The sequence below is a fragment of the Argiope bruennichi genome, chromosome 4, assembly GCF_947563725.1.
Source record: "Argiope bruennichi chromosome 4, qqArgBrue1.1, whole genome shotgun sequence".
In the NCBI taxonomy this organism is placed as follows: Eukaryota; Metazoa; Arthropoda; class Arachnida; order Araneae; family Araneidae; genus Argiope; species Argiope bruennichi.
The window spans coordinates 127,067,527-127,080,037 of NC_079154.1; the positions used below are offsets into that span (position 1 = coordinate 127,067,527).

Consider the following 12,511-nt stretch of genomic DNA (forward strand, 5'->3'; position numbering starts at 1 on the left):
AAATTGCCGTTTTGTCATGTCAGAAGAATGTAGCAGTTGGTTAATCGTTTCTTCCTCACTTAACTTTTCATATTCTTCATTAAACTATTATGTCAGAAGAATAGTAAATATCGATAATTAAATATTAATTAATTAATTTTGTCCTTTTCATTATTCAGATAAATTATTAAAAGTGACTGAGTGTCCAGTTCTGAAAAGATTTTAAATTTATAAAGCCTTTTCTGTAGCTCAATAAAAGAGTATTGGACTGTATTTTTATAACCCTTAACTGGGGAGTTGAAATTTTAGGACTTAACTGGGGAGGTGCGGTCTAAGGGACCGCGCGCAAACAAATAACTGAATTATTTAAAAAAACATCTGCTGAAATCGGTTTAAAAAGTGCACATGTATTGAAGGTCACAAAACAGGAAGCTACAGGGTTAATCCATTCAATCGAGCTAAAAATAGAATAGGGGTGACCGAAAATTGATCGCTAGCGGTCTCACAGACCGCACGTCCCCAGTTAAGAGTTAAAACAGTTTATTGTGAAACTCAACGCATTAATCAAATTATGATTTGATTAATGCTAGTTAAATTATCAAAAAGCATCACAAAATTGCAATATTAGATCACACCCTCGCTTAATAGTAGGTATATGTAAACAATAATAGGAATTTCCGCTCCTGCTTAGTAGAAGAGCATCTGTCTCTTGATCCAGCTCGCACGAGAACCCAGTCTCAACTGAGGGGTTTCCTTTTTCGCCACCCCAGGAGGGGCTGGCGCTACAAGTAAGCGTGAACAAGGATGAAAATATCTCATTTTCAATCCTTGGAGAGTAACTATAGATTTTCTGCTATTTTCTGTATTAATGGGATGCAACTTTTATTTTTTTACTCAGTTGTCATAAAACATAATTCTATATTTAGTTCTATATAACATTTTAACTAATATAAAATCAAATTGTATAAATAATGAAAGTTAAAGAAAATTGAAGCGATGATTACCTGTTAAATCGAGACTGCAACTTACCTCATTACACTGGCAAAAATGTCTTCCCGTTACGTCATCTCGGATACATAAGGCATATGGCGAGCATATGTTTGCTTGGTCGCATGTCAGTTCTTCTATAACTCTGTTGCACGTTTTGCCGTCTCCTCTATAACCGGGGTTACATTGACAGTGGTATCTAAATAAATACAGAAAATATATAATTAAATTTATAAGAATCGTTCAATATTATCAGTTAGGATGATTGACTATCTTTTATACATAAAAATTTTAAATGGTTTACTAAATTTTGCAATAAAAGAAAATTATTATCATACTTGAAAAGTAAATATTTAATTGTATTCGAGAGTCAGTTTGATTTTTAAATATTCAGTACAATAAATATTTAATTAGTAAAATAGTATTATGTACATTTGCTAAGGTTTTGTCATTTTCAGAGTCTTGAATGTTAATGATTGATATGCATTTCCAGACAGTGAAACTGAAGCAGTTGCTTCGACTTCTCTGTATTCCACAGGAAAACAATGAACAATATTTGAAGCAGGCTGAATGAAATAAATACAATATTCGCAAAAATATACAGTACTGAAACTTGGGCATCTCGAGCACATGTTGCGTTTGTCGACGAAGTATTGCTCTCAAGAGAAGTTTAATAAGACGGCATCAAGTAACACAGTTATGCTGTCTATAGTTACGATATTTCGCCGTTCTGGCAGTGCACTGTGTCAACGGAAGGGGAATGTTAAAAGAGAGTATGTTCAATTGTGAAGATCCACCAAGAACTGTACTTGCATTACCTGAGAAAATCAAATCTTTCTGCAGGAGTATGCAGAACCTTTGAATATATTTGAGAATCTGCGAGACAATATGAAAACAGTCTACAGCGATACTTACATTATGCACTCCGTAATAAATCAACACGTAGTATACATAATAGTGTGTATATGTGTATATTAATTTCTTCTGAGGGAAAAATAAACTCACAGATGACAATAACGTAATTTTGTTCATCTTTTAATTTCAATGCTATGTAATTTTGTTCATCTTTTCATTTCAGTATTGTCTATTTTGTCGCATACTGTATTAGTCCACAAATGCCTAGTATATGCCTATAATATCTGAATGCCATGTATATTCAGTGCATGGCATGTTTAGGTGACTTCTAAACATTATAAAGTTTTCGAGCTCTTGTCACATTTGGTGTTATAAATGTGTGTGCTACTATTCTGTTTTCAAGCTATTTTCAAGATTAGTCATCGCATATCTTTACTTTTTTGTCCTTCTATTACTACGTTTCTGAGTACATCGGCTTTTAGCTCAGTTGCTTTCAATAAATTCAATTCACACTTATTGAATACACTTTAAATACGCCTTACTAATCAAATTTTAGTATATATTCAATAATTTGCAAGCTAAAAAAGAAAAGACTTAACAACTCAGTAAATCTTGGTCTAAGGTAATTGCGACCGCTCACGAGTTTTCTTGTGTTTCGTACGCCATCTGTTAAAGACCACTCACGAGCTTTCTCGTTTCCACATTTTAATTTCGTTTCTTAAAATGCATTATGATCTGTAGTTTTAATGATTTAAATAATGAACAAATTGTCTATTAAAATGCGGTCACTGGCATATGCTTTAGAGATTTCTTTGCGATACGCAATGTGTTAAATCGAAAAATTAGATTTTTAATGACATGACTTTGAAATGAGAAGTTGCTCCTATTTACTTATTCTTTACAAAGGAAGGAATCTATGGATGTTTGATGCTTATCGCATATAGTAGGTATTAAATCCACTTATATCTCAGAGAAATGTCTCAAGTTATAATATACATGATGATTATAAACCCTATCAGCTACTCACCTCTGTATCTGAGCGTCGTAGATGCATTGTGCCTGTGGATGGCAGTTGTTAACCACGTCACAGCTTTGGAAGGTTTCTTCTGGCAGGCATACGTAGCCATCACCGGAGAATCCCGGTCTGCATGCACAATAGTATGCCTCTCCTTCGGCGTCGTACAGGCAGCTACCGTCAGGGCTACAGTTGTCGGCCACATCACAGCTGTCCTCCACGCATACAACGCCGTCGCCTGAAAAATAATGATATACTTATTCGTCAAGTATGTGATAGATAATATTACAAGTATGTGTTACTAAATAAATAACTTGGGGGGACTCATCTAGAACAATCCTTCCCCTCCTTCATGAGCAATAGCTCAGTTCCTGATGATCACCATAAACCCTGTAACCTCCTCACCTTAGCAAAAATCTGTCAGACTGAAAAAATCATGTTATACAGCAGGGGTGGATATTAAGTCGATCGCGATCGACCGGTGGACCACTAAGACATTTTGGGGTGATCGCCTTTAAAGACCTAAGACGCGCATATTTATGGAACATTGTATTCTCTTTATCTGACGAAAGCAAAGTTTTTCTCCTTCAAAATGATATAATTTTAAAAGCACGTTGTTCAGAACCTAAGTATTACTTTTGGAATCTAATGGAAGTACCTAATTTTAAAAAAGTTGTATATCATTTAAAATCGTTCCTTGGCTCTACCTACCTGTGTGAATCTGCATTTTCAACGATGAATGTAATGAAGATAACATATCGTTCCTGTCTCACAGACGATCACTTAGAATCCAATGCAAGATGAACAGTTAGTAATTATATATCGAGATATTGGCGGACAGTATGTAGCCGAAGTATGTAACGTAATGTATGACAGTATGTAATGAAGAGAACTGCTTTAGACGAAAATGATTTATTTTTTAATGCATTGTCATGTTTTTGATATTAAATGCATCGTTTGATATTATTATATTTGTCGTTATGTAGGTAAGTATATATTCCGTATTTATTGTTAATTTATAATAAATATTGTAGACCTATGCCACTGGGTCTTGACACCTGACAACTCCTAGAAAAAATTAAAAGTAGCCCGTACCCTGAAAAAGTCTGCCCACCTCTGTTATAAAGAATAGGAAATTAAATTAGCTCTTTGGGTAATTTGACATCAGAAATTTATGCATTTATTTGGATTTATATATTTCAATTTTTTAATTGCCTTAAATAATCTTAATATCGTATAGAAATACGTATCATAGATAATATGAAATAAACGAATTCATGGATAAAATTTATAACTTTTATATGCCCCAAAAATTAAATGTGCTCCAAATGTAAAAATAACAAAACAAACAAAAAAAATCAGATAAATAGTATGTATCCAAAGTGTTATCTTCACTCTATTCATAAATGCATATAGTATAAATGACGTATTATTTACTTAAAGATCACTTTAATTCGAAGTCCAAATGTTCAACTAAATCAGTTTGAAAACAAAATGATACAAAATAATGGAATCAGTCAAAATATTACTTTTTTCAGACTGTGCCGCCATCTGTGGATGATGCTCACAATGAGTTGTTATTTTATAATCTGCGAATTTATATTAATGGTTTTAAGACTTTATAAAACTGATGCAATTCAGACAGTGTTACTTTAAGTTGGATAAATTCTTGAAAGATACCTTCTTTTTTTCTCCATCTCTGTATACTGAATGATGATATGAAATTCATATGAACAAGATTTTAAATAAAATTCATATGAACAAGATTAAAAATTAAAATAAAAGAAGATTTTAAATCCAACATAACGTACCCCATTAAGTTGATTATATTTATATATACAAAGGGAAAGGAATTAGCTCTTGATTGCCCTGTTTTAACTTTTATAATTAATATTGATCTACTAACGTAATTAGAACAAGGATGGAATTTCATCATAATGGTTCCTTTGAGCATATTTTCTGTATTGTTAAGAATATTATATCTTCACAATCGTGCGGCGTTTAATGTGGTGGAAATATCGTAATATGGGTGCTTTCTTTCGCCACAGAAAATCCCCAAACTTGGAATCTCTAGGATTCCCTGTCGGTAAAAGTATATAAGTGGAAAAATTTATTAAGGTGAAAACAAATTAAAGTTTACATATGGTACGTAAAAAGATAACTATATACAATACAATGATGATGAAGGGAGAGTTCGGTGGGAACTATGAGTTGAGGAATTCTTCTGAAGTAAATATTTCTCGGAGAAGGACTTGATTGAGGTACGAGACGAAAATTTATTCAGGGCTTGGGTTTGGGGGGATCATTTCTTCGTTGTCTTGCAGGAACCGCACAAGATTTCTGATTTTGACTTTGAACGCCTTGTTTCCCATGACGGTGATCCACCAAATTCGTTCGAGGTTGTGGGTGGGTTTGTTAAAATGGAAAGCGGTGGTGAGCTAGTGACATAATGAAGAGGATCGCCTACTTCACCGCAGCCACATTTATCTGATCTTTTAATTTTAAATCGCGTGAAATACGAAGGAAAAGGCCATGTCCAGTTGTAAAGATGATATCTAGCCTGTTACTAATATGGGTAGTTCCTGCGGAAAGAGAATTGAAAGAAAAAAAAAAATGCAAAAACAGAGGAAAAAATATGCAAACAATAATAAAATAAGCAAATTGTTCACATGTTGCGAGAGTGTATGATAGCTTATATGACGATGTCTACTCTCTTTTCGTGAAAAATCTTCATTCTGCTAATTATTCGTGGAAAAAATAAGCGTTCTTAACTTTACAATCATTATAAATACTGTGTTTCGTGATGTAAAAGTTTTTCCTCCAAGGGAACAATAAATTTTGAAAGATCTGGAATACCCTCATTTTCTCAGGAGCTTCACTCAAGCTTTGTATGTCGTCTTCCTCAATGAAGGAACTGTTCGACTGACTCACTTTAACTCTGGACCTTCCTATTTGGAGTAATCGGATCAGACTGTTTTTAATTAAAGTTGGGGAGAATTTGATAGGGTCTAGATGGCAACATGATCTAGTTATAAATGAATAATGAGTGAATAATTTTAATTAACCGATCTAGATATAGTTAACAAAATTAATTATCCTGATTTTTTTATTTTTTAAACTAATAAATAATAATTTAAAATGGAAGGTTTTATGTGCTTCTAGTTTTGATAAAACAGTGACATAATAAATATATTTTGCCAAGAATGATTTAAATTTTCAGGTTATGAGATATTATCAAAATGAGAAACCAAAAAGCAGGTCCATCGTAATTCTTTTGAACATTTCCACTGACATCTTACAGTACCCTAAGTTCATAACTGAGAAGTCTGTCTTCAGAATAAATAGAAACTGTAAGAGCTAAATAGTAATTGCTTCATTCTCTGCTAATGGCACACAAAAAAGGAAAGATAATAGACAATATTGGTCGACTTATACTCTTAATACAGCTCTTCAAACGCATAAAAAAATGTTAATGCATAATAAGACCTTTTTAATGATAAGTTGCACATAGTTAAATAGCAGGGAGAATTCAATAGGCATAAAGAGATAGTAATTCCCCATTAAATTACTAAATAGTAATTTCCCATAGTGTCCAAAGAAACACTATGGGGAATTTTATTTTGTTTTATTTCAAGAACTAAAATGTCCTTCGTTAATTGAAGATCTTTATTCAGAAATATTGTTGCTTATGACACTTGTCGTAGACAAGCCCATTGACGAAATCAGTGATTTTAAGCCTAGTTTTAGCGTCTCTTGTTTCAGTAGCGCCACCCAGGGAAAAGAATATGTCTTAGCTACTCATGCGTCACAGCCCTTTTTAAGGGACGGACTTCATTCATACATTTCATTTATAAATGGTAATTAAGACCTGAATCAGAGAAAGATCATCTCTGATCTAGTACCCCAATGGTATTGACTCGATTTGGAGGACTTCGTGGCTACGACAGATTTAAATGTGCATCAGCCACCATGTACACGGAGAGTCTTCGGCTGGCGGAGTTCGAACTCACAATACAAGGGATGAAAATCCAATGCTCTACCAACCATGCTATCCCGGCCTTTTCATTGAGAAATAAGAATATGAAGCCTAATAATATTCTTAAAAAATTGTGAAACACTTGTAAAGTGTACCTGTAAATCCTCGCCGGCACTTGCAAGTGTGTCTGTGTGTCTCTTCGTCGTATACACAGTCAGCTCTCCTGTCGCAGTAGTTGACACTCCTGCAGTCATCACCCTCCGCAGACTCACAGGTCTGTCCGTTACCAAGGTATCCAATTCGACAGCGACACTGAGGGGGCCTCTGCAATGTACCCTCGATGCAATCGGCGTTGGGGTCGCAGTTGATGTCAGCACAAGTCTGTTTACCTGAAAAGGCCATTCGAAATTAGATGGATGTTTAACAAGGAAACTTCAAAATTATAAAAAGTGAAAAAGATGTCCTGAAATATTTTATCGTCACTTCCAAAAAAGTATAGCAGAAGCAGAGGGCATATAATTTTAGATGTGTTTTTTTTTTAAACTACGTTGTTATTAGGACACAAAGAAATTGTGAAAATTTTCTTTTTATCAAACATCATTTCACTAGAAAGTCAAAAAAAAAAAAAAATCGCTAACTTTAAAGGCTTGAAGAAATACTGTACTGAAATTGTGATTTTAATAACATTTGTAATATATTTTAAGCTTTAATGGAGGTTTAGAAATATTATAATGTCTCTATAATAATCTACGTTTTATGTTTACACAATTTTATTTTCATGTTTATTTTTTTATCAAGAATTATTTTTCTATAGTTAAAAGTTCATTAATTAAAGTAGGTTCATAAAAAAAACTTTATAATAATGTATTAAGAAAAACGAAAATTAAATACATAGCCCGAAATCACAAAAATCAATTTTCTTCTAAATTAATTAAAAGTGTATTAAAGTTCAAATTTCCTTTGTGGGGATAGAAAAATTATTCGAATTAACTATTCCAGTGGGGGACAATTGATGTACTTACGTTCGCAGTTTGTTCCATCCCCGAAGTATCCTGGCTGGCATCTGCACATGAACGACCCAGGTAAGTTCAAACAATCAGCAAACACATGGCAGTTGTCCCTACCAAGAACGCATTCATTCACATCTGTCGAAGTAGAAGTACCGAATTAGAATCATCGGTAAGAACTAAAATCAATCAATTTTAGATAAAAACTATCAGACTAAAAATGTTATTCTATTATGGGTGACAACATGATATAAATGACGGGGAAATGATTCTCCAATTCAGAGAGAATGAGATACTATCTTCTGATAAGTATAGCATGAAATGCAGCCTTTACACAATACTTTAGAGATTTTGACGTCATCGTATAAACGATTAATAACCATCCCTCAGTGTACCAGTGATTTGATTTCAAAAACCTTTCGAACATTCCGATTTCTAATTTAACTCCTTAGCATAGCCCGTAGTACGATGATCGGGAAAAACGTAAATATCACGGGCGTAAACCGTAGTACGATGATCGGGCCAAACGTAAATATCACGGGCATTGCCCGTAATACGATAATCGGGCCAAATGTAAATATCACGAACATAGCCTGTAATATGATGATCGGGGCGGAATTACAAATAAATGTTATTGATTTATGTTAAATTTTAGAGATTGATAATAGTTCTTTTGAATATCTACCACAATTATTATATCAGGTTGTAATTATCTATCAAATATCCCACAAAATGAAACCAGTTGTGTCCACAATATTACATTATGTAAGTCGTACAACTTAGGACTGATTTGCCGAACCGTGGAATGGCTCGAAGTCATACGACCTTGTTTACGTTTTTGGCCCAAACTTTTGGTACTCAAATCATAGGTTAAGGGGGTTTAAAATATCAAGAATAGGACCAGTATATATAGATGTCGTGATAAAAAAAAAAGAATAAGAAGACAAACTGCAAAGATTAAACAGGCCTGATTGATTATGATATTTGAATATTCAGTTGTATCGAAGGAGCCAGCTGTACTAAACCTTTTCTGAACTTATTAATATTAGTCTCTAGCCGATAATGATTTTGACATATCTCTGTCTTTATACACAGAGAAAAATGTTTTGTTCAATACAGCAAGAATATTTGATTATCAATATTCACGAAATTTACCAGGAATTATGTACTGCATAAGATACTTCTGGGTCTCTTGAGTTAGGTATTACATTACCTCTGTTACAGGCTAATTGACATAATGCCTGCGGTGTCATCCGAATTCGGATGAACGCAAGAGCTCTGATTCAAGGCAAAATTTGTTGCGAGTAAAAACGCCTATGTTTAGTTTAACTTTTTTGTTTTAATATATTGTTCACAGAGTGAATCCGTCTGTGATACACACCTAATATCTAATTAGATATTATCTTCTTTAATACAAATAAGGGATAGCGAAAAAGTAAGCATCTTATTAAATAATGGTCCGATTTCGCAGGTATGAATCATGGCAGATAATCGTTCAATCGATTATAAAGGAAATAAGATTTATATGCATGGAATAGATACACATGCCATGATAATTGTTTCATATATTTAATATACGTCTCTGTTTATTGTATGCGATATTAATTTTTTATGCATCTATAAAGCAGTTTTAAGCCAGATTCTGATTCTATTTCCAATTATTCCTATAAAACAGTACTTATATACAAATGTGGACTTTTATTTTAAGGCAATACATTAAAATGCCTTACAATCAAATCTCCAAAAGTCATTTACAGATTAGATGGAAAAATTCAAACCCAGGGAAAATTAAATCAGAAGATATGCTTGGTGTGGTCTCCAGGACATTCACAGATACGCTGGAATGAAATGGCGGGCGTACTCGCAAAAATGGTCAGTGAGTCCCACCCATTGCTGGAGTGGATTGCTTCAGAAGATTTAATTTCTCATTATCAGGAAACTTAATTATATTTTCCAAAATAGCAAATATCAAGAATCTATTGGCGATGTTCCCACCATGTTTTCCCTTAATCCATGGCTCAAAAATAGAAAAGAAGATATCATAACTGCACTTCTTTTAACCCGGATGATTATAACTCCAGCTCTGATCAATAGATTCGATTTACACGATTATCCTCACAGCCAAGTTTGTGATCTTAAAAACAACATTGAACATATCATCTTGTTTTGTTCTAAACACGAAACTCATAAGTCAAATCTTTTAAAAAACTTAATATTGATCTTCATTCAAAGCGTTTATTCAACAATCTGTTTCTAATAAGCAGCATCTTCGGATAATTCTCCAATCTCTGAATTTTTAAAAATATCTATTGAATGCACTCTTTCGTCATTAGCGGATGACCTTTGTTGTCAATAATCCCATTCTCTTCCAATTTTAATCAATCAATCAAGGCAATACATTCAAGAAGTAGGCATGATATTCTCATGCCTACTATGTTGAGTACAATTGGATTTCCAAAATATACATGGAAAATTTTTTAAATAAAATATTTTTCGCTTGAAAATATTGAAGAATATGACAATTTAAATTCTGGTTTAAGTGAAAATAGCTATGAAAGGAATTACCTAATGACTATTCAGAAACTTACCGACGCACGTTGTGGATCCATCTCCAGATTCGTCATAAATTTGTTGGTACCCTTGATTGCAAACGCAGCGGAAGGCATCGCCCTCAACGACACAGTTGCTGTTGGGGCCGCAAGATTGTCTGCCTTCCTTGCATGGATCATCACCTAGGCAAAAACATTCTTTTTAGTGAAAAGCAATGCATTTCGATTAATATCTTTTTCATACATCTACATAAAGGATCTCGTGATTTTAAGATTGTAGTCAAATGATGATCTAAAACCAGAATTTCCATTTCTGACTTAAACGATGTATTGCATTTCACCACGGCTTCCTATTTCGTGACCTTCACTACACGTGCACTTTTTCAATCGGTTTCAGCGGAAGCTTTTAAAAATATTTCAGTTATTTCTTTGTCCGACGTCTGTGAGACCGCACCGCTTTTTTAGTGTTCCAGTATTATATAAGGCTTAGCAGATAGCTCTAAAACTTAGACCTAGAAGTATCATCCAACCTACTGATTCTCGTTATGAAGCAGAGCCTTAGAGACTTATAAATGAAGCAGAAAGTGATGCTTGTGATGAGGATAATTGTACAGAAGATTTTTCCGGTGAAAGTTTGCATTCGACAGATTATGATATGTCAGTTCGAATATAACAATTTTTTTTAGTGAGATTTTGAAAAATTTCTAAAACATATTAATATATCAACAGAATTATCTACAGAATTTACAGGCTGATTTTTATGCTAGCACTTAACCTGTATGTTTAAAATGCCCTCGAAACCTTTGCTGTGATGCTCACAAGCTTCAGTGAAGAAATGATGCCGATAAAAAAAGAGGGTTAATTTTACTAATTTTTTTTATTTTTCAAATAATTGTTGAATTTTCCATTATATTGTTTTCTATATACCTTTGTATACTGGAAAAATAAATATGATTTCAAAAGTAAAAAGTAATATGTTTTATTAAGAATATTATTTGTTGTGGCATATAATTTCAGAAGAAAATGTATGCTCAAACGCAGTTACTTTTTTTCAATGATAATATACTTAGAAAAATTTCTAAAACATATTTATATATCAAAAAAAAAATTGTAGAATATATTGGTTGATTTCTACACTAATATTTTCATTAGAAAATTTAATTCCAGTGTAAAGAAAATGTGGCGTCGTAGACCTCACCTCCCCAGTTAAGGGTTAACAAACATGAAACCCCATTTATAGTGAATCTTTTGGTAGAATCAAACTTCAAATCGGCAACCTGCTGTTACGAATACTAAAATTCTATTATTTGGCCATCAATGCTAGACGATAAAGAAAAACTCACTGGAAAAGAAAAATGTACATCGTTCTTGAATAAGTTGGAAATTACAATATTATTTCTTGGTGACCTCTCTCTTGTTGTAAGAGATTGATAAAAATGCGAATATGCAATCCAAGTTCGTTCAATTGGAAGAGTACTCAAATTATATAATGTTTTTCCATGTTTGAAAAACTCTCGAAGAACTTGCAGTCTTCGTCAGTTTTATGTTAGAAATTATTCGTTATTGATGCTATAAGCGATCTCTGAGTCTCTTTCCGAATAAATAAAATTCAGGACTTTGTTCACTCAAATAATATTATATAAAAGTGTAAGTTCAATGAAAAAGTCACCATAAGACAATCCGCAACATTGGAATATATACATTATGAAGGGCTGATCAGATTAGCATTTAAAATAAATAGGATCATTTTTATCATTACTGTTGAAAGTAAGGGTTTTCCTGCATAAAGCATCTTGGAAAGAGCACACGAGAGAGAGTTGTATGAATATATCTGGGCAATAAGGAGCAACAGGTTACCAGAATGGTTGCGTCTATACTAAAAACGTTCCAAGGAACTATGTAAGTATGGCGCCAACTTTCTTGCTAATAAAATAAAACTCAAGAAATATCAGTAAATGAATAGTGAGAAATTGTTATACATCTTTTTGCCAAATTAGCGGCGATATCCTTTTTCCCGATGTCTAAGAAAGAAGTAGTCCATTGTAGATTAACCTCATAGAAGAAAATGTATACTTTTATTAAATTTTCACTATGTTAGCCGTATCACCCACTTTTTGATCGAAAATTATATATACCTTATTGT

The 12,511-nt window shown here is 33.2% G+C and overlaps 1 protein-coding gene across 1 annotated transcript in view; it reads right to left on the reverse strand.

The window, feature by feature from the left end:
* The window catches only part of LOC129965735 (nidogen-like), a 57,346-nt gene that overhangs the window by 12,981 nt on the left and 31,854 nt on the right, over window positions 1-12,511 (reverse strand). The window contains exons 9-13 of the mRNA XM_056079869.1: window positions 10,408-10,551; window positions 7,835-7,957; window positions 6,968-7,201; window positions 2,849-3,074; window positions 1,009-1,165 (exon numbers count right to left, since the gene is read on the reverse strand). Coding sequence (XP_055935844.1) covers window positions 1,009-1,165; window positions 2,849-3,074; window positions 6,968-7,201; window positions 7,835-7,957; window positions 10,408-10,551 — 884 coding nt within the window. The remainder of the gene's footprint in view (window positions 1-1,008; window positions 1,166-2,848; window positions 3,075-6,967; window positions 7,202-7,834; window positions 7,958-10,407; window positions 10,552-12,511) is intronic.